Source organism: Benincasa hispida, chromosome 7 (assembly GCF_027475165.1).
Source record: "Benincasa hispida cultivar pf3 chromosome 7, pf3_genome.v1.1, whole genome shotgun sequence".
Classification (NCBI taxonomy): Eukaryota; Viridiplantae; Streptophyta; class Magnoliopsida; order Cucurbitales; family Cucurbitaceae; genus Benincasa; species Benincasa hispida.
In genome coordinates, this window is record NC_143484.1 from 32,371,508 (window position 1) to 32,399,450 (window position 27,943).

Here is a 27,943-nt window from a genome sequence, read left to right on the forward strand (position 1 = left end):
CGGGTTTTTTCCCCAAAGTTGATTGCAATCATAACACACTCTTAAAATACTCTCTTTTTAAATTCCATTTATTTCTAAAATTCTAATTTACATACCAACATTATATTTAAATTTAAAATTTATTTTTGTGGTGGATTTTTGTTGCAATAGTCAATAGTTAACGTGTCAAATTGAATATCTCATTTACCTCGGAGTTCGATATCAATTTTATTTACTGAAAATTTTAAAAGAGTGACACGTGTAATTCAAAGCACAAGGCAAAATGATCTTTGATAGTAGAGTAGACCGTCATTGATAGCATACATCAACGTGTCCATATTTTCATTTGATGATAAAACTTTTTTGCTATAATTTATAAGGTGAGAAAGAGAAACTCTACCTCTCAATTTAAATCTGATCATATAAATTTTTATGTATATGATCTATATTCATTTGAGTAAAAATTTAATTAAAATTAGATAAATACAACGTGAATTTTCGATGGTCAGATTTTGATTAACATGATTAATCGATTGTTAGAACTTTTTTAGATAGGTCAGAGATTAGCTGACAGATATCTGACAATTTTCTTCCATCTATTTTCGCTTCGTTCAATAAGATTGTAATTCGTCTATGCATGCTCTTGCTAGGTGTGGGTTTTGTTAGAGATAACCAAGTCAGTAGCTCCATTTCACATAAACAAAAGACACCTCCAAGTCAGCTGCACCATTACCAGATCACCCCTCTTCTAGAAGACTAATTGGTTAGAAGGAATATTTCATTAACCAATCACAAGTGTACATCTATATTGAAAATATTCTATTCATTTTTACATTCTTCTTCTCCAACCGGTTATATAAGCCTTGTAACATTTACCATACAATCATATAGTGAAATATACAGAGGCATATTCAATCCCGACAGTTTCTCTCTCCTTTTTGTTTTCTTACTGGTTTTATGTGATTTCGTATTCTTGTCATTTTGGTATTTTAGAGTGGTTGGTTTCTAGTAGCCTTTTTTATAATATAAATTTTATCTTACGACCTGAGGTCGTTAGGTCTTGATATTTTTTGTTCTTGTTGTCTAAAAACAACGTGAATAAATTAAAACATATTATTATTTATATGTAGTATATAACCATTTGTTTTCTTTCTTCGATTAAAAATGCAAACTTGAAAAATAAATCAAGATCGTCTATCTTGATCCACAAGAGTTGTTATTTAGATCAAAGAATTAGAAACTTTAAGGAAAAGATCTAAAGTATCAACGATACTATTATGTAAAATAACCTCTCGTTCATTAATTTGTCCTTTTATTTTGTAACCTAATCACCCTTCACTATCCCACTCAATAATTAACTAAAGACGTGCCATTGAGAAGACATTTGTATCCCTTTCAAAATTGTCATCTATCTCTATCTCAGAGAATAACATTATATTATCCTTCCATAATTTGACATTCAATAAAAACAATGTTACTTGAGTGACACCAATAACCTGAAGCAGTCTACTTCTATATTCAATAAATTTTGAGATATTCTTTGATCTTGTGCATTAATTAGTTATAAATTGATTTGGTGTATTTTGATTTATTACATCTGTGTTTCCCATTTTGCTAACCTAGCTTTGTCTTCAATTTTTTATTTAAGCTTTTACAAAATTTTAAAATAGATAAAATTATAACTTAATCCCAAATTTCCAAGTTTGAGTTTTAGATAGGTTCATAAACTTCCAAGTATGTGTCTCAAAAATCACTAAACTTTAAAAAGTGATTAATAAATTTTTTACCTTTGAATTTGTGTACGAAAAATATTCAATATTCAATTGTTTGTTTAATAAATCCGTAACATATTCATAATTTTAAAAAATAAATTGATGTATTGATATAAAATAGAATTTAATGTCTAATAACATCTTTAAGTTTTGTAATTTTCAGCATCTAGAAAATAGGTGGGTAAAATTTACTAATGAACCAAATAATTTTTTTTTAGTACAAGATGGAAAAATTTTAATTATTCAACTAATATTATAGCGACTAAATTTGTCTAAAATATTACAAGATTAAATTAATGAAATTATGAGTGACTAAATTTATTTTTCCACAAGCTTCGTAGTCATTCATTGTCAATAGACATCAAAATCACATGACGGATTTCATCTGCTCCCCACCACGAACGGTCGGTCACCGGAAGCCGCATTATAGACTTTACATGGACCCCACCTTCTACTCTATTATATCATTATCCTCTGCCACGTGTACCAATCTCATCTCCTCGCCCTAAACCGCCCATTCGTTCATTTTGACCTTTTTAACCTCCCACATTTTATAAATCAATTAATAAAATCAAGTTCCTCTTAAATTACCAAAACACCCCTCCTGGGCCCCACCATCTTCTTCCACTTTCCAACTAACTTCAAAAACAAAGAAAAAAAACCATCATTACAATTTATATATAACCCCACCGTTCGCCGCTCTGCACCACGTCTTCAATTGCAGAACAAACAGAGTTTTAGAAGAAGTAATAATGGAGGGAAAGGAGGAAGATGTCCGATTGGGAGCCAATAAGTTCAATGAGAGGCAGCCGATTGGGACGGCGGCGCAGAGCCAAGGCGACGCCAAGGACTACAAGGAGCCACCCCCGGCACCTCTATTCGAGCCAGAGGAGCTCACTTCATGGTCCTTTTACAGAGCCGGAATTGCCGAGTTTTTCGCCACTTTCCTCTTCCTTTACATCACTGTTTTGACCGTCATGGGTGTCGTACGGTCGAAGGAAGCCACTGGGAATACCTGTAAGACCGTCGGGATTCAGGGGATCGCTTGGGCTTTCGGGGGTATGATTTTTGCTCTGGTTTACTGTACTGCTGGAATCTCCGGTGGCCACATTAACCCGGCGGTGACTTTTGGGCTGTTTCTGGCGAGGAAATTGTCGTTGACCAGGGCGATCTTCTACATGGTGATGCAGTGCCTTGGTGCCATCTGCGGCGCCGGCGTGGTGAAGGGGTTCCAACCCAAGCCCTACGAAAGGCTCGGCGGTGGAGCTAACGTTGTGAATGAGGGCTACACCAAAGGGGATGGGCTTGGCGCTGAGATCGTCGGTACTTTCATCCTTGTTTACACCGTCTTCTCCGCCACCGACGCCAAACGCAGCGCCAGAGACTCGCATGTTCCGGTGAGTAAAAGTAACACTTACTCCGTTTCTGATAAAGTATGTACTTAAGTTTTTATAAGAACTAAAACGAAATGATATTTTGAACAGATTTTGGCGCCGCTACCAATTGGGTTTGCAGTGTTCTTAGTTCACTTGGCCACAATTCCGATCACCGGCACCGGCATCAACCCAGCCCGGAGTTTGGGAGCCGCCATCATCTTCAACCAGGACAAAGCCTGGGACGATCACGTCAGTTTCTGAATTATATTAATAAATGTGAAGCCAATTATATTTTGAATGAATCTGAAATTAGAATTTGTGTATTTTTGGCAGTGGATATTCTGGGTTGGACCGTTCATCGGAGCAGCATTGGCAGCTTTATACCATCAAGTGGTCATCAGAGCCATTCCCTTCAAGTCCAAGTGAACATCGAAGAATTCTCAATCCAATGTTTGATTTTTTATGAATTTGTACTATGCTGTTTTGCATCTTTTGTATGAAATCCAAGTGTTAATTTAATGGAGTGAGCGTTGGTGATATGTGTAAATTCTTCCATCTTTAATAAAATGGGGTTTTCTTTTAATCTTTTAACTGATTTTGAAGGTAATAATGAGGACAATATTTGATGTTTAATAATTTCCTAGGCAACTTTATAATTTTCGGGCTTCGTTGTCGTCTTCTTATCAATTAGAGAAGGAATAATTGAAATGTCCACTGAAAATGATTTGTGGGTACATCAAATTGGTAGAGAACCATATTGCTAAATTAGAACACAAGTTTGTTTGCTAAAATCAGCAAGAGAATGAATAAACATGTTTGTTTGCTAAAATCAGCAGAGAATGAATAAACATGTTTGTTTATTTACGAAACTTATGGGGTCGTGTAATTTGTATTTGAATTATAAAAAAGAAACAAGATATAAACCAAGACTTTGTTTGGGTTGTCCAGTAATTTCTTTTTCATTTTAAGAAAACGGCATTTTCTTTTGTAAAGAAAACTGTTGTCTTGTGTTGGTGTCAAAACCACGAACGTGTCGATCCATGTGATTATAAAGTTTTTACTATTGTAGATCTTGAGTGTTTCTCTAGATCATGTTTTTACTATTGTAGATCTTGAGTGTTTCTCTAGATCATGTTGTATCGTTCTACGACACATTACAAAAACTAGTCTTTAACAATGAAAATTAACGACAAATTTTAAATTGTTGCACCTTTAGCGATGAAAAATATTTTGTCTCCAAAGTTGCAACAAAAAGCTCATACATCGCATTTCAACAACTATCGCTATAAGAATTTTTACCTATTCCGATTTTTTTTCCGACACATACATTTTCATCGACATAGGCATATTTACCTCGATGAAAATTCAATTCATCGGTCCAAATGGAGCAAGACATGCGGTTTTTAGATCTTGGAATATGAGCAAAAGCTTTACAAGAAGGGTTTATATTTCTCAAATATCGGCTTCCAAATCTGTCAGGAAGAAAGTATCTATATTTCTCAACAAGAAGGGTTTATACAGCAGGGTCAAGAGCAAAAGCTTTACAAGCTTAATCGATCCATTTTGGATTAAAACAAGCTTTTAGATCTTGGAATATGAGACTTGACGCGGCGATAAAATCTTATGGCTTTGAACAAAATTTTGACTAACCCTGTGTATACAAGAAAAACGTTAACAAAACTGTCGCTTTTCTGGTGTTGTATGTTGATGATATTCTACTCATTGGGAATGAGGTAGAATATCTTGCTGACGTTAAGAGATGGTTGGCTTCATAATTCCAAATGAAAGATTTGGGACAAGAACAGTATGTTCTTAGAATCCAAATAGTTCAAAATGGCAAGAACAGAACATTAGCATTATCTCAACCATTTAAATAGACAAAATGTTGTTTAAGTACAAAATGCAAAATTCCAAGAAAGGATTTTTACCTTTCAGGTATGGAATTCACCTGTCTAAGGAACAGAGTCCTAATACACCTCAAGAGCTTGAGAAGATGAATCGAATTTCATATGCATCGACAGTAGGGAGTTTAATGTATGCAATGTTGTGTATTCGTCCCGATATATGCTATACCATAAGAATTATCAACAGATTTCAGTCCAATCCTGGTCATGATCATTGGACTGTTGTTAAAAACATTCTCAAGTATCTTCGGAGAACGAGAGATTATATGCTCGTGTATGGCACTAAAGATTTGATCCTTACTAGATACACTGATTCTGACTTTCAAACCGATATTGATTCGAGAAAATCAACTTCGGGGTCAGTATTCACTCTAAAGGAGGAGCAATTGTGTGGAGAAGCATCAAGCAGAGTTGTATTGTTGACTCCACAATGAAAGCTGATTATGTAGTTGCAAGTGAAGTAGCAAAAAAAGTTGTATGGCTCAGAAAGTTCCTGACAGATTTGGAAGTAGATCCAAATATACACTTGCCTATCACTCTACGTTGTGACAACAGTGGAGCAGTTGCAAATTCAAAGGAACCACGAAGCCATAAAAGAGTAAAGAATATAGAATGGAAGTACCATCTTATCAGGAAGATTGTACACCAGGGAGACGTAATTGTCACCCAGATTGCTTCCCAAGACAACTTAGCTGATCCATTTACAAAGGTCCTCTCGGCTAAAGTGTTCAAGGGTCACCTAGTAGGATTAGGACTACGAGTTTTGTATCACTAGGGCAAGTGGGAGAATTTATGGGTATTGTAATGCCCTAGTTTATTATATTTGTATATTTTATTCTCTCCATGTAAACTCAACATTGTATATATTGATCCACTGGAAATTTAGTCCAAGTGGGAGTATTGTTGGGTTTTATGTCTTAAAACTTGTAGTTTGTAAAACAATAACTATTTTCTATAATCAATATACTTATTATTGATTTAATAAAATTGTATGAAAGTTTAAATCCAATAAACTAAGATCCATGACTATTCATGAGTACTTGAACTTTATGTGGAGACATAAGAGTGGATCAGATTTGAGTTGAAGGAAATCAGAAACGAGATTTTCATGAGCAGCGGAACAAGACTATTCTAACTTACAATCATGAATCAACAAATCATTTATAGTCGACTTGCATACAAGCGGTTGTGCAAATATACAGAGAAATTATAGCATGAATTATACAATGCATAGAAAGCAAACTATACGCACATAGGCAGAAGCGTCTCCACACTCCGTTGCGCGACCGTTCGAACAACACCGACCACGAACACTAGATCTACACGACCACAACACAGCACGAACACCGCACGAATACTTCGCGCTCGTTCTCAATGATCTCCTCGGTCACGAACTCCTTCGCAACACGAACGACCTCCAAAAAACCTTGATGGTGTCGAGTTGAGTCTGACACCACCAACAAGGCGACCTTGGTATTCTTGGTGTGAGAATCCAGAGGGTGGGCTCTATTCAGACTTGGTGTGAGGCAGACGAATGGAGGAAACAACGATCGCGTACACGATTGGGCAAGTGGGAGATGGCTGTAGGTCGATACCCAATCGTTTAGATAAAGCTATGCGATCGTTTAGCTCGTTCTGTCGCATACAGACTCTACACGATCGTGTACCTTGGGCCAGCGATCGTCTAGCAAAGCTATGCGATCGTTTAGTAAACACTGCATGATCATTTAGCTCGCACCTGCATGATTTAGCTCACCCAGCCGTCGTTTAGTAAATCTGTATTTACTGACGACTTTCGTGAGTTTTTATACGCCGAGAGAAAACTCAAAAATTCTTTTCAAACTTTTTTTAAAACTTATTTTCAAAATAGGAAACCACTTTCCTTTTAAACTCACGGTTACCATGATCCAATAACCACCCACTACTTTGGTTATTTAAAAGAAAAAGTATTAATTATCTAATAATTAATATTATTATAAACATAAATGATAACCAACTTATCATACTATATTTATAACCTGTAGTTTTAATATTTCATCTCATGAAACATATAAACCATAGTTCTTTTTCTATTCCATGGTACTTATGTAAATCTCATTTACATTAATCCTCCACTAGATGTATCTTATACATCATATCGATTATATCATATACCAAAATACCTCTTGTCAATTTGAACAGTTCAAATCAACACCAAGAACTGATCCATAACATAATCCAAGCTACCAAGGGGACCTCATGGACATGTAGATCCGAAGCTCCAACGGTACATGAATAACTGACTAAAATCTTTAATCACGGAATCCACCATCCATTAACTGCCAGGCACTCCACTAAAGACCAAAAACTGAACTCTTCTCACTACAGATATATTATGTGTCCATCTTAACCAATCAGCAGTGCGATAACCCTTCACAAATTGCTCGTAAGTACAGCTAGGCCAATAACCGTTATGCTCCTGTAGTTACATCTGTCTCCTTAAGTACCACTGATCCCTCTAATGATCATAAGTCATAGTCCTACTATGACTGAGTCTTCTCTTCCAAAGAGAAGTTGTGACCACTATGTTCAAGCTCCAGAATCAGCCCTTAAGGGAGCAATCTCTCTACTTATCCCTGCTTCGGGAAAGGAGTGAATTCCATATTGTGGATTGAGTTCCCAGCTCCCAGATCAGACAAGTCCCCAAAAAGGTAGACATGTTGAGTTAGCAATCTGGCCACTATCACCCATACTAATCAAAGGACCGCCCTCAAAGGCAGGAGTTCACAAAACACTCAAGATTGAGGTCGTGTCACCTATGGTCATTTAGGTGAGATGCAAGTCTCTAGTATCAACGGTGTTATATACAGAGTCTAGTCATCTCGTGGTCTAGGTTTTATACAAACTCTTTGTATAGAACACCCCCGCTCTACATCTCCATATGAATGGTCAGGATCTACCATTTGTAGTAGTTTACAACACTTACAAACCTTTACAACCCGTGAAGGGTCGACTTGCTGATTATGGTTAAATCATGTGGACATAATATATCTATAGTGAGGGGAGTGCAACTATGGGTTTTAGTGGAATGACCCATTAGTTAACGAATGGGGATTATTTTGGTCTAATGAGTTTAGCCAATTAATCTCGGATCGTTAGAGTCCATGATCTATAAGTCCGCGAGGTCTCCCTACTAGCTCGTAACGGACTAACTCTAGAATATCGTGATAAGTTGATTTGAAATGTTCAAACTAGAATTAAGGAAATTAGTAATTATATGAGATATAATTACATGTTTAATTTGAGAATTAAACGGAATAGGAGAATTTATATTTAAAAAGATATAAAGATGGATATGTGTTAAATTAATTTAATATTTGATATTAAATTAATTAAGTTTTATTTAAAAATTAATTTATGAAATTAATTTTATTTTTCAGTTTTTAAAATCAAAATAGATTTTAAAAATGAAAATTTGATTTTTGAGATAAAATTGGAAAATAGAAAATCAAAACAGAAAATGGAAAAAATCATGTTTTTCATTATCTATCTTTTTACTTTCTCACATAAAAGCTATCAACTTTGCCTTGTGTTACTCCAAGCATGAGCTGCAACTTATGTGACTCTCTCCATTGTATGTTGATCTGCAATATAATGAAGAGTTTGGAGTAAATTTTGGGCATGCAATCAAGAGAGAATTTTAGAGAAAATTCATATTGAAGAAGGTGTTCTTCAATCAGATTGCTGTTGTGAGCTATTCTCCTTTATCCCTTCACTCAAGCTTGTTTTGAGTCCTACAACTCAATCTAGAGCACCAAGAGAATAGTGGGGAAGTCTTGAGGTGGTCTGCAACAAGATTTGGAGAAGATTGCAGCTGGAGAACAAGCTTTGAAGAAGTTCTACAAGAGGTATGCCTTGAAACTTACTTGTTTTCTGCAAGAGCATGCTTTATATTTTGCCAAAATTAGTGAATTAGAGTGCTTCAATGATCCTTATGCTTCCTCTATTGCCGATACATTCCTACAATTGGTATCAAAGCATCATATAAGCATTCAATTCGGTTTAATTTTGGTTTGTTGGGTGTTTTATATGAGAAATATGAAACTGATGCACTGATATAGTTTTCTGAGATTTGGCATTTTAATTCTCTTTAATTTCTCATTTAAATTGTTAATTGGCTTTTATTTGATGAGCTTTTATGTGTTAGCAAGACAATGCAATTTATTTGAAGTCATTAGAGTTGAAATTAAGATGTAATTGAAGAAACAAGTGAAGGAGGTCAAGCTGCTGTTCCAGTTTTCAGCTTCTGCTCAAAATTGTTGTTGAGGTTCAGTTGCTAAGCGATCATCTAGTTTCAGACGTTACATGATGTGAAGAAAAGCTAGACGATCGTAAAGCAATGGGCGTTGGTCGTTGGGATGTTGAATGCTAAATGATCGTGTACTTACGGGAGCTAAACGATGCGTTCAATTTGCTATACGATAGCACTAAGCGATCGTTTAGCTTTAGTGTGGGAACTAAACGATACATTGAATTTGCTTTACGATGGCACTGCACGATCGTGTAGCTGCAGCGCATGCTAAGCGATGCAATGAAGTGCTATGCGATAGCGCTAAGCGATCGTCTAGATGCGACACTGAGCGATAGTGTAGTTGCGTTGCTAAGCAATGCGTTGAAGTATCTATGAAATGGAACTAAATGACCGCTTAGCTACGATGCTGAACGACGCGATGATGTTTTATATCATAGAGCTAAGTGATCATTTAGCTATAACAAATACTAAACAATGACATGAAGCGCTAGGCGATGGTGTTAAGCGATCGTGTAGTTCTATACGATAGAGCTAAGGGATCGTTTAGCTTCGGCAGATACTAAGTGATTGTGTACCTTTTCACAACACTAGACAATTGCCTTCAGCGCTACACGATCGGCCTTAGCAAGACTTTGAGATTGGATCGAGAGCAGCCAGTTCGACCGATTTTCTCGAGGTCTAATCCGGTTCAGCCTCAAAATGTTTTTGGCTGGTCTGGTTCAAACTTTGATGGTCTAGTTCAAAAAACTTATCCAGTCCGGTTCAAGATGCTTGGCTTCGGTTTGGAGCGGTTCGAGCAGTTCAAAGACATTTTGAAGCTGTTTGTAATAGTTGGGCTTCTGTTTGCTTGTTTATGCTAAAACTAAAACCATATCAGTCTGTGTTTAATTATTTATGCATTTGATGTATGTTATAATTAAATAAATCTTGAATGTGCATACAAGAGGCCACTTAAATTTAAAATCCCACCAAAAGAAGCATGTTACATGCGTTAAGTATGTTATAATCTGTTATAATATATAGTATGCATCTTAGAGTTTCTTGTATTTAATATAAGTGTTATATTATTGAATACCTTTATGTATTTTATGGGTGTTTAGACATTTAAAATCTATAAACAACAGCTGCATGCTCACGTAGGTTGACAACCTGTTTTAATAGTTAAAACTTATAAAACCTAGGTTACAAACTCAACGGGTATATAATCCTGTCTAAAGCTGGGGGTACTTAAGTTGACGGTTTACGGAACACCTCCTACCTGGGGATTATGGCCAAATTATTGAGCATTGTTAACCATTTTTATGAGCATACGTGAACGATGTGAGGTAATAAAATGGTTTACAGCTAGACATCGTTGGTTAAAATCCAATTAGAAGAGTTATGCTTGGATAAACCACATAGACTTAGGGTTATTTTATTAGCCGAAAAGAACCTAAGTATAAATCTACCCAATAGAACACTTCAGTGGCAATTTAATAACTTCTATATGATAGAGTTATTAGAAAACTTCAGTGGAAGATTAATAACATATACGATATATTATTTTTAGCTCTCATGTCTCTAAGAGTTCACAATCCAGATTTAAGCGATACTTCGTGTCACCCTGGGAGTGACCTCCCTACGAAAAGTATTTTTTAGCTTAAATCTAGATTTTAGTGAATAAGATGAAGTTGTTCAAACATAAATCAATTATTTGATATATAGATTTCGACTACCACGTCTCCACATAGTTTAACCGTGGGATTCATATAACGCTTTGTGTCACCCTGAGAGTGACCTCCCTATGGAAAATGTTTTGTATGAATCAATATCAAGGTAAACGAAGGAAGTTGGGTGAAGGATATGTGTAAATATATCCTACGGTCTCCTCCATTATTCTGAACCATGAGATTCCTCTGTTGTGCCTGCTGGTTAGCTTTAAGCGGCCCTTTGCTAGTCGTTTAGTGACGGCTATTCCCACGGAGGGTTGTAACATAGGAATCGGAGCAATTCAAGCTTCAGTAAAATGAATAGGGTTTTATAGTTTCATCTTGGATATTGTCTTCTACGGAGGCAAATTCATACCATCCTATAAGATCTGAAAATGGCGGATCACACTCACAATAATTACTAAATTTTTAGTAAAGATCTTGACTGAAAACGATAACTAAACGACTATAGGAATAAGAGCTATTCTGGAGACAATAGGAATAAGAGTTATTCCAGATATAGTGTTTGGTCAAAATTGTTTACTCTGGTGAAGGAGTATCTGACTGCCCCTCGGTAGCACATATTCTGACTCACTAAAGTATTGTTGCAAATAAATAATGGTTATGGGTACATTATTACTTTTTGCTAAAACTTGATTTTGGATTTAGTTACAATTTGCTAATTAGAATTTTTTTAAATCAACATCTCGAATTCTTCTAGAAAACTCGCTTCCGATTTAAATAACAGTAAAATCAAATCAACAAACAAATTACTAGCGATTGATTACACCAAAAGAGGATTGTCCTCTATCTCCAACCTCATATGAAATTTTGAATTATGTAGATGAGAGTGAAGAATTCGAACAACAAAATAAATATGATTTACTTGTTATCGAAGCATGTTTAGTGGAAAACGATAAAATCTGGATAATTGATTCAGGTGTCGCTAATCATGTTTGTACTATCTAAAAAGAAACAAGTACCTGGAGACAGTAGACAGAAGGTGAAACAATCTTTAAGGTAGGGATCAGGGAGATTGTTTCAGCCAAAGAAATGGGAAATATGAAGTTATTTATAGGAGATAAGTACATTTATTTGAAAAATGTATATTATATTCCTTCTATAAAAAGGAATCTAAGATCTGTCTCTTGTTTGCTAAAACAAAATTATAAAGTTTATTTCAAAAATGATGAAGTGTTCATCAATATAGGAAATAAATAAATTTTCTCTGTAAAATTAGAAAATAACTTGTATATGTTAAAACCAACTAAGGTCAAAGCCGTATTGAATATAGAGATGTTTAAAACTGCTGGGACTCATAAGAAAAGGAAGATTTCTCCAAATGCCTATCTTTGGCACTTGAGACTGGGTCACATAAATCTCAACAGGATTGTGAAATTGGTTAAGAGCGTCATCTAAATAAGTTGGAAGATAGTTCATTACCACCATGTGAGTCTTGTCTTGAGGGTAAGATGACAAAAAAAAATCTTTTTCTGGAAAAGGTCTCAAAGAACCCTAGAACTGATTCACTCAGACCTTTCTGGGCCTATAAATGTTAGAGTAAGAGAAGGGTATGAATATTTCATCAGTTTTATAGATGATTATTCCAGGTATGGGCATGTTTACCTAATGTACCAAAAGTGTGAAACTTTTGAAAAGTTCAAAGAGTATAAGGTTGAGGTTGAAAACCAATTAGGTAAAAAGATTAAAACACTTCGATTGGATTGAAGGGGTGAGTATATGAACTTTGAATTCCAGAACTATTTGATAATACATGGAATTCAGTCTCAACTCACAGCCCCTAGCACACCCTAGCAGAACGATGTGGCAGAAAGGAGAAATAGAACCTTGTCGGACATGGTTCATTCCATGATGAGTTAAGCTCTGTTACCAAATTTTTTTGGGGACACGCAGTTGAGACGCGGTGTATATTTTGAACATGGTTCCCTCGAAAAGTGTTTCTGAAACACCTTACGAGCTCTGGAGAGGACGTAAAGAAAATTTATATCACTTCAGGATTTGGAGTTGTCCAACACATGTGTTGGTGCAAAATCCTAAAAAGTTGGAACACCATTCAAAAGTATGTTTATTTGTAGGCTACCCAAAAGAAATAAAAGGTGGTCTTTTTTATGATCCTCAAGAAGATAAGGTATTTGTGTCAACAAATGCAATCTTCCGGGAGGAAGATTATATAAAAAATCATCAACCTCGTAGTAAGCTTATAATAGAAGAAATGTCCAGAGAAACGACAAATGTATCAACAAGAGTTGTTGATAGAGTAGATCCTTCAACAAGAGTTGTTGATAGAGCAGGTCCATCAACAAGAGCTGTTGATGAAACTGAAACATCACATCCTTCTCAAGAGTTGAGAATGCCTTGTTATAGTGGGAGGATTGTGCAACAGCCTGACCGGTACATGGGTTTAACTAAAACTCAAATCATCATACCAGATGATTGTTTAAAGGATCCATTGTTTTTTAACCAAGCAATGAATGATGTGGACAAAGACCAATGGATTAAAGCCATGGACCTTGAAATGGAATCTATGTATTTCAATTCTGTCTGGGATCTTGTAGATCAACATGAAGGGGTAAAACTCATCGGTTGTAAATGGATCTACAAGAGAAAATGAGACCAAGCTGGTAAGGTACAAACCTACGAAGCTAGACTTGTGGCAAAAGGGTTTACCCAAAGAGAGGGGGTAGATTTTGAAGAAACCTTCTCTCCAATTGTCATGATAAAGTCTATTAGAATACTCTTGTCCATAGCCACATTTTATGATTATGAAATATGTCAAATGGATGTCAAGACAACTTTTCTGAATGGCTATCTTGAAGAAAGTATCTATATTTCTCAACAAGAAGAGTTTATACAGCAGGGTCAAGAGCAAAAGCTTTACAAGCTTAATCGATCCATTTGTGGATTAAAACAAGCTTTTAGATCCTGGAATATGAGACTTGATGCTGCGATCAAATATTATGGCTTTGAATAAAATGTTGACTAACCTTATGTATACAAGAAAATCGTTAACAAAACTGTCGCTTTTCTAGTGTTGTATGTTGATGATATTCTACTCGTTGGGAATGAGGTAGAATATCTTGCTGACGTTAAGAGATGGTTGGCTTCGCAATTCCAAATGAAAGATTTGGGACAAGCACAGTATGTTCTTAGGATCCAAATAGTTCGAAATCGCAAGAACAGAACATTAGCATTATCTCAAGCATCTTAAATAGACAAAATGTTGTTTAAGTATAAAATGCAAAATTCCAAGAAAGGATTTTTACCTTTCAGGCATGGAATTCACCTGTCTAAGGAACAGAGTCCTAAGACACTTCTATAGCTTGAGGAGATGAATTGAATTCCATATGCATCAGTAGTAAGGAGTTTAATGTATGCAATGTTGTGTACTCGTCCCGATATATGCTATGACGTAGGAATTGTTAGTAGATTTCAGTCCAATCCTGGTCATGATCATTGGACTGCTGTTAAAAAAATTCTCAAGTATCTTCGGAGAACGATAGATTATTTGCTTGTGTATGGTGCTAAGTATCTGATCCTTACTGGATACACTGATTCTGACTTTCAGACCGATATTGATGTTAGAAAATCAACTTCGGGGTTAGTATTCACTCTAAACGGAGGAGCAGTTATGTGGAGAAGCATCAAGTAGAGTTGTATTGCTGACTCCACAATGGAAGTTGAGTATGTAGCTGCAAGTGAAGCAACAAAAGAAGTTGTATGGCTTAGAAAGTTCCTGAAAAATTTGGAAGTAGTTCCAAATATGCACCTATTTGTCACTCTCTATTGTATCAATAGTGTAGTAGTTGCAAATTCAAAGGAACCACGAAGCCATAAAAGAGGAAAGCATATCGAATGGAAGTACCATCTCATTAGAGAGATTGATTGTACACTGGGGAGACGTAATTTTCACCCAAATTACTTCCCAAGATAACTTAGCTAATCCATTTATAAAGGTCCTGTCGGCTAAAGTGTTCGAGAGTCACCTAGTAGTACTAGGACTACGAGTTTTGTATCACTAGGGCAAGTGGGAGAATTTGTGAGTATTGATCCACTGGAGTTTTAGTCCAAGTGGGAGTATTGTTGGGTTTTATGTCCTAAACTCACAGTTTGTAAAATAATAAACATTTTCTATAATCAATATACTTATTATTGATTTCATAAAATTGTATGAAAGTCTAAATCCAATAAACTAAGACCCCTGACTATTGCATGAGTACTTGAACTTTATGTGGAGACATAAGAGTGGATCAGGTTCAAGTAAATAGTCAAAATGACCTATGGAACATGAATAAAGTTGGGTACCTTATTCTGGTAACATCATTGGATGCGGCCTACTCTGTAGTTGTTACAAAGAGTTGTAAAGTGCTACATACGATGTGATCCTAATTCGTACATGTTATGACATGAGGAGTGAGGGTGTCCTATGCAATAAGTTTGTAAGATCGGACCAGGAAATAAGTCACTCTTACTTTATAACGATACGACTGACTATTTCACCTAGATGACCTAGGTAACTCGATTTTATTCCTGAGCTAACTATGAACTCCTATTTATTTGGGATTTCCCTTTGATTTGCATAGGTGAGGGTTGGCTCAACAATGTCGGCTCAATAAGACTTCTATTTCAAGGGTAAGACCAAATAGATAGCTGTGGACATAGTGTGCAAGATGGAGTTCACGCCCACCCGATTTAGGGATAGGAGGAAGGTTGTTCTCTCAAGTACTGAATCCAGGTCTTGAACAAGGGGCCTCACCCTCTCACTGAATTGAGAGAGTTTGGTTTAGTGATTGGATCACAAACTAGTTGTTCATTAGAGGATCGGTAGGAACTTGAGGAATAAGACGTAATCTCGGGGGTAAAACTACTCAGCCGTTATTACGAACAACTTGTGAAGGGTTGATTTGTCGATTATGGTTAAATCATGTGGACATAATATATCTACAATGAGGGAAGTGCAACTATGGGCTTTAGTGGAATGACCCATTAATTAATGAATGAGGATTATTTTGGTCTAATGAGTTTAGCCAATTAATCTCGGATCGTTAGAGCCCATGATCTGTAGGTTCGCGAGGTCCCCATACTAGCTCTAGAATAGCGTGATAAGTTGATTTGAAACGTTCAAATTAGAATTAAGGGAATTAGTAAGTATATGAGATATAATTACGTGTTTAATTTGAGAATTAAACGGAAAAGGAGAATTGATATATAAATATGATTTAAATATATAAAGATGGATATGTGTTAAAATTAATTTAATATTTGATATTAAATTAATTAAGTTTTATTTAATTTTTCAGTTTTAAGATAAAATTTTAATTTTTGAGATAAAATTGGAAAATAGAAAATCAAAATACAAAATGGAAAAATCATGTTTTCCATTATCCATCTTCTTACTTGCTCACACAAAAGTTATCAACTTTGCCTTGTGTTACTCCAAGCATGAGCTGCAACTCATGCAACTCTCTACCTTAAATGTTGATCTACAATATATTGAAGAGTTTGGAGTGAATTTCGGGCATGCAATCAAGAGAGAATTTTAGAGAAATTTCGTGTTGAAAAAGGTGTTCTTTAATTAGATTGCTACTGTTAGCTATTCTTCTTTATCCCTTGATTCAAGCTTGTTTTGAGTCTCACAACTCAATCTAGAGTACCAAGAGAAGAGTGGAGAAGATCTTGAGGTGATCTGCAATAAGATTTGGAGAAGATTGTAGCTGGAGAACAAGCTTTGAAGAAGTTCTACAAGAGGTATGTCTTGAAACTCACTTGTTTTCTGTGCTTTACATTTTGCCAAAATTAGTGAATTAGAGTACTTAAATGATCTTTGTGCTTCTTTTGTTGCTGATACCTACACGTTGTTACGTGGATGGCTTCGAGCGCTGGGGTAGAGGCACGAAATTATTGTGACGCTTGTTTGCACAAGAGGCACACGCGCGGACACTAGATTCTTTGATAAAACTTGTAGCGTTGAAACACTAGGGACAGTGTTGCAACCCTACTCTGTATTCACAACTACTACCTTTTAGCATTGGACAAGCATTGCACTTAGGCATGTTTCAGCGTTGTGATGCTCCTAACAGGGGCAGTTTGGTCATTTGTTCTCTTTTGAAGCCCGAGTGCTCAAATTGACTCTAAATTTCTTGAAATTATCCCCATTTGACTCCAAATGCTCAGTTGTACCTCTTCGGTGCTCAATACCTACAAAATAGGATAATTAACATGTAAAATTCATTAACGAGCCTAAATTAAGCTGGGAATTATAGCTTTCTTGAGAGCTATCAAACACCCCATCTTAATTCTTTCTCGTCCCGAACAAGGTAAAACAAAATATAGACATGAATCATGTGATGCAAATGAGTGACTTGAATCTCAAGGCTATTCTCAGTTCATTTTCCACCTACTCTAGCTCAATGGATTAAGTATTAAGCTTCCTAGACCCAAGGTGGCAATGTAAAACTTAAGGGAACCAAACTTTTATTCTAAAAACTTAAGGGAACTAAACTTTTATTCTAATTTTTTTTTCTTACTTTACACAAAAAAGGAACCCTTATCCAGACTGCACCATCTTCTTTTGGCTTGCCTACACGTGTTACGTGAAAGACATCCAACTACGAGCAACATATCCTTTAATGGTGTCGAAGCTTACTCATTCCTTAAGAGCACTTTAGCTTAAAGGGAAACTATGGGTGTCATAGCCCCCTAGGTTAATCACACCCTTAAGAAAGAGGAGTAATCCCTTTAAAAAATATCAAAGAAACTTACTTTTACTCTATAGCATACTTGCCTTTTCTTTAGCGTACAACAAGCCTTTATTGTACAAAACAAGAGTGTTAGCTCTCAAAAAGAGCTATTATTCCTAGCTTAATTCTAGCTCGTTATCGGATTTTACGTGTTTATTTCCTATTTTGTAGGTATCGAGCAATCATAAGGTAGAATTGACGATTTGGAGCCAAACGAGGTTAATTTGAAGCAATTTGGAGTTGATTTAAGCATCTGAGCTTCAAAGGAGTAGGAATTGCCAAATTTCCATCGAGTATGCTCAGCCATCGAGTATTATCGAATAAAATTATACCAAGTAATCAAGCATTGAACACCGAATAAATGAGCAGCAAGGAGTTTTCGAGCAACAAGTAGCGAGTTTCTGGTAGAACACTCAGCGTTGCAATGCTCTTCACAAGCCTTAGTCCAACCTCATTCGATGCTAGAAGGCAGTAGCATCAAGTGCAGGGCAGTGTTGCAATGCTGCCCCAAGCATCATGACGCTCTAGAGTTGGGTCATCGCCACCATTGCAACGCATCTCAACGTTCGAACTTCAACGCTGGAAGACAGAACACTCAGCGTTGCAACGCCCCTTCCAAGCGTTGCAATGCTGCAACGATTGATGGAAAATTGTTCAACGCATGGTGCAAGCAAGCGTTGGACACAACATTACAATGAGAAAACAAGGAGAAAACAAGCAGCCTTATATCACATTCAACTAAATACTTCTTAATAGAGTGAATTTTGAGAGTTTAGTTCAGTTTTGGGAGCCATTGAAAACAAATTACCGAGCGATCATCACCATAGTCAGCCTCGACTCTTTCCTTTGATCATTGTAATTCCAATATGCCTTTTAGAGGCAAGGTAATTTTTTTGGGATAGTTTGTATGTCTTAACTCTTAATCTATTCAATTGTTATGAACCCTTTAGGTAGATTTGATTTATTAATAATAGAATTTTGGTGAATTTTTTTGACAAATTAATTTATTAAATTTCTTATATGCAAAATCATTCTAGCCTGTGCATAATTGATTGATTAAGTTGTACGTATTAGGATCGTATGTTTAGGGTTTAGACTGTTTCTGGCCAAATACATGGATTCCCTAGTATAATCCTTCCCAAATAAATCATGCTATAAGATATGACTGTCTGGCTTGTAGTGTGTTTCGACAACAAAACCCTTTCTTAATGCTTTTCAATTTTAACTTGTATATCACTGAGAAGGAAAAGTTTTAAATTGAATTAGTGTTGATTAAGATTTTTATCAAAATCGGCTAATTGAGTTATTAGAATTTCTAATAGATTGAGTGGTCCACATAATTGGAGAAATTAACTAGTACCTAATGATAGAAAATAAAAAGCATACAAACTAATCCCAAAGATTTCCCTCAATTTAATTCAACCATTTTTTGTGCTAACTCTTATTTATTTTTCCCTGTTTGATTTTTAATTTATTTTATAAACAAAATCAAGAACCATAAAAAAACCACCCCTTTTTTTTGTAATTCATAAATTGGTCTAAGTTAATTCAACAGTCTTTATGTGGATTCGACACCGATCTTACCACTTTGCTACGTTTGTAATATAAGTCTTGGATCGATAAAAATAAATTATCTTTGCTCAGGCCAGGAGCGGTTACGACACACTAGTCACGGAGTCTGAACAAAGAGTTTCTCAAAAACCTAAGCATGCATTACTAAGTTGAGCTTCAGTTACTTAACAACTATCACCTAGACCTTTCAGGGTGACAACAAGCATATGTACCAAATAACCCAATCTTAAGCATTCAAAACCACAAATAAGATGATTATGTGTTCAAAATATGCAAAAGAATCAATAATTTTTTTAAAAATTTAGCCCAAAAATCATGCATACATTTTGTGAATCCTAAATAGACGAATAGAGAGTTATTTAAAAACTATTACGAAAGTCGTTATCAAAATACATGCATCACAAAAATCATATTAGCAGCTCAACCACAAAGTCCGAGCGCAAGTGCTCAAGGATTTGTTAGACATGCATATATAACCATCACTCCCAATTTACAATTATACATTGTACCCAATGTATCTCTAATCAAAGCCTAAAGAAAACAAAGACAAGGAAACAGAAAACCTCCCTTGTAGGCATTTTCGTGCACGATTTTTGAAGTGTAGTAGGAAAGCGACTTAATTTAATTCTTCTCTCTTCTTTTAGAGACCGGAGAGGAACCTACAAAAGAAAAATAAAAAGTTAAACTAAGGAAGCAATAAAAGAAATAAAGTAAATTTGCTCACCTGGCTCCCTCCAAGAAGGACAAATTTTTAACGGTGGTTGCTCGACGTGAACCATTCTCTATCAAGATACAAAGAAATTCTTGTATTTCTCCATTCTCTGTTAGATGAGTCGATATAGCCTGGTAAGGCTACAAGGTTCTTTACCTTTTGAAGAGAACTAGACGGGTCGAATTTGTGATTTTTAAATTTAGGCAAAAAAGTGAAAAAGAAAGAATCAAAAGACTCAAGCGACCCTAAAGAATCGAAATAAAGAAAAGATTCAACAGACTCTGACTCTTAAAGAAAAGATGAGGACTAATAAAAAATATACGAGATGCCAGGAGAAGGAACATATTGAGGTTTGGAAGCCTTTAACTCTTTTACCTAAGACTCTTCGAGATAAAGCACGGGCTCACACTTTACCTCATCGACTTGTTCCTGACATGACGGGGAATAAACATCTTCTTCATCACTGAAGGGTAAAATTCCTCCACGAACTCAGCCTCAGTGGTATGAACAATGGGAAGCTCTAGATGGTTCTCCAGTGTAAGCATGAAATTTGCAAGCTGAGGAACAGGACCAACCTCAACAAGCATGGGGGCTTGAGTCTCCAAGTGAGACTCAATAGAATCCTACACATACTAATAAGAATTATTAGCAAGTTCAAGCATTATAAAACCCAAAGTCTTACCTTGACCGGTGCTCTAAGGAACTAGTTGCTCAACTTGACGATCGATGCTAGTCACTTCACTACTCAGTTCAATATGATCAGAAGATGATTCCATCCAAGACTTTTAAAGTCTCTAAACTAATTCAGTAATCTGAGCAACAAGGTCACTCAGATTTTAAAATTCAGTTCTAGCTTCAGATCCGGAATGGAAGCTATCTTGCTAGAAACTCGAGGATTCTTGATGACTAAAGGAGGATTCCTACAATATCTCACAAGATTTGTTAGAAAGCTCTTTAACCAATTCTTCTAAAGAAATACTTGAATTGGAGGAAGAGGTATGCATTGATAGCAGAGTTTGGCTAAGCATCTCCCAAGGGGGACAATAATCGCGCTCAGGAGCACACGAAACCTGCAATTGCCTAATAGCAAAATCTTGAACAAAAGAGGTTAGTTATGAAACTTGATTTTTAAGCTCATTAAATTCTCTTACCTCTTGTTCTCTTCGCTGAGCTGCTTGCTTCGCACGAAGTGCATAGTAGATATTCATATCATCTTCCATGAGAAAACAAGTAGACACAAGAAACAGGAAAATATTTTTGGGGTTTTTAAAGTCTACAAGTAAAATTCAACTAAAAGAGATTAATTGGCTTGCCTCCTTGGCAACAACATCATTTTGTTGGGCCAAAAATCAATGTCGTAAATTCGACTCCAAACCGAAACAAAAATATTTTTAGATCACGAAACTACTACTTATACTACTAGGTAGCACAAGTGGCAAGCACGAGGTCGAATCACAAAGTGGCCAAGAATTAAATCTCTTTAAAGTTAAATTTAAGCGTGGAAAGCAGTAAAAACGAAGATTTTGGTTTTGATTGGAAGGAAAACTGAATGCGAAAATTAAAATGTAGAAAAGTAAGATAGATTGAGAAAGAGAGCTTGAACATAAGATTACTTTCGTCGGTTTAGAGATTGTAGGGTTTTCTATGCATCTAATCATCGATTAATTATGAAAGCATCCTTCAATTAACTATTTCTTAAGCTTAATCGAATGTAGGGACAACCTATACAAACTCTTTAATGAGAATCAACATGCCATTAATCCCTAAATTAACTAAGTTCGTTACAAAGGCAATTTACTAAGCTAATTGCATTAGGTTCATAGATTGATTAAGACATAAGCGAGAATGGCCAATTCTATCCTAGTGAATTTCCAATCTTTAGGTTATGCTATCAATTATGTGATCCTAGATAGCTTATGAATCATGCCATAATTCAAATTAAAACCTATTGCTACTGAATTGAGCATACTTTCATGCAATTATGGACATCAAATACACACATAGCAAAGACAAACATACAAGAAATTTGAGTTGTCAATTCATCAATCTTATATGCTTGTTCTAGAAATTAAACAAAAGAAAGGAAATCATAAAGAAACAGAAAAAGTTCTAGAAAGAATGTAACATCCCGGATTTCAGAAAAATTTAAGTTAATTATCTAAAATTATTGAGTTTAAATTTCCCTTTCATTTGAAAAATTGTGGTTAAATTGAAATAATTGAAAAAAACTTTTATTGGTTAAATTGAATTTAATTGATTAGATATTCGAACTGATTATCTTGAAAATATTGAATTTTACTTCCCTTTGATTTTAGATTTTAGGGCGAACTTAAAAAAAAAATTAAAGAGATAATTAATTTCACATTGTTTTGAATTGATTTAAATATTTGGAAGAATTTAATTTGTAGCAAGTTGATGGATTTTATGCCCTTTAATTTTGGTTTTTAAAGCCTAAATTAAGATAATTTGAAAAGTTAATTGATTTATAAATTGAATAGAATATTTGAAGATTTTGGAGATATTGTGATAAAATATTTTATTTATCTTTTAAAAATTTGAAAAAAATAAAAGAATTGAGAATTTTTCGAAATTAAACGAGAGTGAAAAGAGGCAAAAAATTGGAGAGAAAGCAATTCGGTTTTTTAGGGACAACTTTCATAAAATTGTTGACTTTCGGAGTTTAAATTGTTGGATCGTGCTTAAATTTGGTCAGTCTGTTTGAACGGTTGGATCATTGTTTAAAGCTCTGGTTTATTCGTAATCACTGCTGAATAAAATCTGTAAGATGAGAAATTCCCCTTCTCTCACTCTTGCAAACCCTCCTCATGCAAGACCCTCCGTTAGCCTAAACAATTTATGCCATCCGACAGCAACACCCGCTGCCTATCTATGGTAGCCACGAGCCGACGGGCCATCAACCACCACTTGTCCGATCTTTACCGTAATCTTGAGAAAAACCTTAGGTAAGACTTATTTTTCTTATAATTTGGGAGGTGAAATTCACCCATTTGATTTTGGGTTAAATTAATAACCTCCCTTTGGTGTGAAACTTAGATTCAAGATTTAGATGTTTTGAGGCATTGACCATCAAGCTAGAGACCATTTCTAGTTTTGCTGAAAATTGTTAAAGATCGGTAAGTTTTAGGTAAGTCATTGGTTGGTTATTCTTTTGGATTGAGGATAATAGTGGGAAAATTAAATTATTGATTTTGGATTTAATTCTTGATCAGATTGGCTAATTGAATCAAGTTTTGGAATTTTTCTTGGAACAAGCCACAACTTTGGGTTGATTCAAGTTTTCCAAAGGTTTTAAGGAATTATTTGCGTGGACTTTTGTGACCAAGTTGAGGTAAGTGGTACTATTACCGGTGCCTTCGTGCCAGGCGGCCTAGATTAGATTTACAAAGTTAATTAATGGACTTTAGAAGCATGGTTTTGTCTTTATGATATACTTGTTGCATGACAGTTATAAGTATTATGAGCATGTTCGAATTTCTAATCAGTACTTAAATTATGTATGTGATGCATGAATAGACCAATAGGGCAGTTTACCGTCTCGCCTTGATGCGTGTTTTATTTCAGAGGACCGACAGGCCTAGTTTCATGTTTGACAGTGTGCCTATAGGCCGCTACGCATGCGTGAGTCGACAGGTTCATGTTCATGTTATTTTCATATTTGATGGTGTGCCTACGGACCGCTAGATATGCTTGTGTTGACAGGTTCACGTTCATATTATTTTTCATGTTTGGCGGTGTGCCTATGGGCCGCTAGACATGAGTGAGTCGACAGGTTCACGTTCATGTTATTTTTCATCTTTGACGGTGTGCCTACGGGCTGCTAGACATATGTGAGTCGACAAAACCATGTTCATATTATTTTCATGTTTGACGGTGTACCTTCGGGTCGCTAGACATGTGTGAGTCGACAGGTTCACATTCATGTTATTTTTCATGTTTGACGGTGTGTCTATGGGCCGTTAAACATGCGTGAGCCGACAAGTTCGCGTTCATGTTATTTTTCCATGTTTGACGGTGTGCCTATGGACCACTAGACATGCGTGAATCGACAGGTTCACGTTTATGTTATTTTTCATGTTTGACAGTGTGTCTACGGGACGCTAGACATGCGTGTCAAGGCAAGACAGTACGTCTTTTGTTTTTTTTCATCATCTAAGACAGATGTAGTTGTATGAACCACGGGCCCATCATTCTCTTCTCGTGGATGCATAGCCTGATCCCAGTAATGGGATCACTTATTGAGTATTTTATACTCAACCTTTCTTAATTTATATTTATATTTTTTAGGTAATGATAGGAACGGACCGACGGGTGAGGTGACGAGAAGGACCTGTGATCGTGCCATATGGACATGTAAATCGCTTCCGCTCAATTTACGTTTCAAGCTATTAAAAAGTTTTTATTTGAAACTTGATGTTGGTCAAAATTTTATTTGTTTAAGTTATTTTTTTCTTCATTATTTTAGGGGCCCCGAACAAAGGTTTTTCTTATTTGTTATTTATTTTGGAAAACTGTCTTTATTATTTTAATGAAAATTTATTTTCCTCAATGGTCAAAATGTTTTGAATGTAAATGTGTAATTATGAGTAACGACCCTTATCAGAGTACTCAAAAGGCCAGATCGTTATAGATTCATAGAAAACCTCAAAGAATTCAAGAAAATACTACAAACCTCAAAAGCCGGTGTCATGGCCTTCAATCGTTCATAAAATCCGATTCACGATGCCAAAATATACAATTACAACTCAAAATAAAAAGAAATCTCATGAATTTTGGCTTAGAATGGAAAAACCCGAGCAACATGCTTATAAAAATGGCCTAACTCTCCTCCTCTTGTTACCTAATTCAGAAATAACATATTTATACTACATTCGTAGCGTCACAGCGTCATAACGCTAGGGACAGCGTTGCAACGATCTTAACGGGTGGCCTCAAGCGTTGGGGTAGAGGCACGATGTTGTTGTGACGCTTGGTTGCGCAAGAGGCGCACGCGCGGATGTTGGAATCACGGTCAAAACTTGTAGTGTTGCAATACTACCCTGTATCTGCAGATACTACCTTTCAGTATTGGACAAGTGTTGCATTTAGGCATGTTTCAGCGTCGCAATGCTCGTAACGTAGGCAATTTGGTCATTTGTTCTCTTTTAAAGTCCGGATGCTCAAATTTACTCCAAATTGCTTCAAATTATCCTCGTTTGACTCTAAATGCTCGATTCTACCTCTTCAATGCTCAATACCTACAAAATAGTATAATTTATATGTAAAATCCATTAACGAGCCTAAATTAAGCTAGAAATTATAACTCTTTTTAAGAGCTATCACCCCCTTACTAATACATCGGGGTTTCACCATTTACCCTAAAACCACTTAATTGCGTCATTGAAGACTTGGAGGGAGAAATTTTCATCACTTTAGAAAAGGCATCGTTCAAGACTTGGCTGAAGGTTGAAGGTTGAAGGTTGAAGGTTGCATTTGAAGTTTCTTGGAAGAAGAAAATCCAACATGAGGTAGCCTTTTGGTTTGATGGCCTATATTCTCTCTCTCTCTTTTTTTATGTTTGGTTTATATTCGTGATTGGAGTTTGATTTCTGCTCATGAACTGGAGCTGAAAAGCTCATAGATTCCATTGTTTGTTCTCAATGAAATTTTCCCTAAAGAACCCAACAAATTATTGGCTGCTCTTATATACTAATTTTCTACCTATATTTCTCCATTCCAATTTCCATATTTTGGATTCTCTCTTTATTCGCCTAAACGATTTGTCTCACCATTTGCGACATTTAATTAAATTAATATATTTTTTTATATTAATTTAATTAATTAAAAAAAACTAAATATTACAAATAATAACAGTTGAACCACCATGAAAGTGAGCCAAACCGTCGAATCATAGTCGACCGGACCAAACTCATGAATCGCTGGTGAATTGGCTGGACCGTGTTCAAATTTCTTCTCGGAGTGACAGTGGCTGCGAAATGGCAGTGACCCTGCGGTATAGACTCCTTCTGTACAGTAGGGTTCCTTCTCTAATTTTGCATCGATTTTGACATTGTTTTCTCAAAAACCTCATCGAAAAACTAAGAAACGACTCAGACTAAAATAAAAACAGACTCTATTGCAAAATTATCCCCAAAACAATGGGCCCTTACAAATCAATTTAAAAATGAAATCAATAAATTTACAGACTAATCCCGAAAACATCCATAATTGCAATATATATATACATATTCATCAATATGAATACAATGAAGTAGTTCAATCCCATTATGAAATCTAAAAAAATAATTTCGAAAAATAAAAAAAAAAATTGGGACTCAAACCTCGCGCTCTGATACCAATTGAAGGACTGTGAGGTCTGATATGGAAGTGAGGATCGATCTTAATTTCCAATTTTCATAGAAATTAAAATTACAAAGACCTAAATATGCATTTTATAAAGAATTTACAACATGCTTTTTTAATATGGAGTGAAGAGAAAAAGATTATGGTTAGTCAAACTTACCCTTGAAGCCCAATAATTCTTCACGTATTTCCATCTCGATCCGGTCATGAACACTCTTGATCTCTCCTTAAGATCATGAACACGATCAACAACTCAATTCCAAATTGGAACACCATCAAAAGTGAGATCTCTGTATTCTCTTTAGGGATTGAGAATCACAAGAGTGGGTGGGACTTTCTGAAGTTAATTTGGGAGTAGAAGAAGAAGGAGAAAATTGAGAGAGAAACCTTTTTCAGATGATTCTAGGGTCAAGATAGATTGATTTCCAAAATTATATCACTTCCATCCACGTATCATTAAAGAGAGAAAATATGGGAGGGATGTTATAAAAATAACTCCCTCCTTTTAATTTAAATTCAAAATTAAAAAAGTAATAATAAGTTAAAACTAATTTTAGTAACTACCTTACTATATAATATACATATTATATTATATATTATATCTAATATAACATATAACCTATAGTTTATAATATATCAAATATAATATAACCTATAGTTTAAAATTCTCTCAATAATTTACGGTATTTAATATAAATAAAATTTATATTAAATTTAATACAAATCAAATTTATATTAAATTTAATTATATGAATCTAATCCATATAATTATTATTTAAATCATATTCAAATATTTATTTTCTCTCAAAATAAACTTGTTATACGAATTATATTACATATAATTAATTTAAATTAATTATATCATATATAACTATTTCCCTCAATTAATTTGAACAACTCAAATTAATCCAAAATTAATTTGATTCTCAATCATCCCAGTTGAGCTATTGTTGGGACCTTATGGACTTATAGATCGAAGCTCCAATGACACTTGAATAATTAATTAAACTCTTTTGAAGTTTTTATTTAAGCATGCTTTTAGAACTCAAATTAAATGTAATTAGAGTGCTCATTGATTCTGTTTGCTTCTGTTGCATGCTAGTATATCCTAACACTAGGAAACCCCAAATCCTAAAATGGCATAACCTTTACGACCATTCCATAACTCCAAAGCAGAGTCGAAGTCTTCCCACTTCCATAGTTGAGACGATGTGCCCAGTTCCAACACACATCGTCATCTCACCAGCTTCCAATTGACGAATCAATTATCCAGGCCAAGTCATCATTCTCCACCAAGCAAGCTTCCAATACAAGTAACTCGTATTTGCCTTGTTTGGCCTTATTCTTTTTCGTCAAGTATTTAGGACAAATCCTTCTCCAATGTCCCTTCTAGTTGTAATGAAAACATATTTCCTTTGCAACCTTGGCATTCTTGTCCTTTTGAGCAGCAGCTGGTGGGTTAGTCTTCCCCTTTTCACCTTTCTTCTTCTACTACATTTTGGAGCCGAAAAAGGAGGGTACTGACTTAGTT

At 35.4% G+C, this 27,943-nt stretch overlaps 1 protein-coding gene across 1 annotated transcript; it reads left to right on the top strand.

Moving 5' to 3' along the window:
- The first annotated feature begins 2,419 nt into the window (after positions 1–2,419).
- LOC120082225 (aquaporin PIP1-2-like) lies at positions 2,420–3,710 on the top strand. Its single transcript, XM_039037502.2, has 3 exons — positions 2,420–3,148; positions 3,236–3,376; positions 3,461–3,710. Exons 1-3 carry the CDS (start codon positions 2,504–2,506, stop codon positions 3,551–3,553), a joined length of 879 nt encoding a protein of 292 aa, XP_038893430.1. The 5' UTR covers positions 2,420–2,503; the 3' UTR covers positions 3,554–3,710.
- Positions 3,711–27,943: the final 24,233 nt, after the last annotated feature.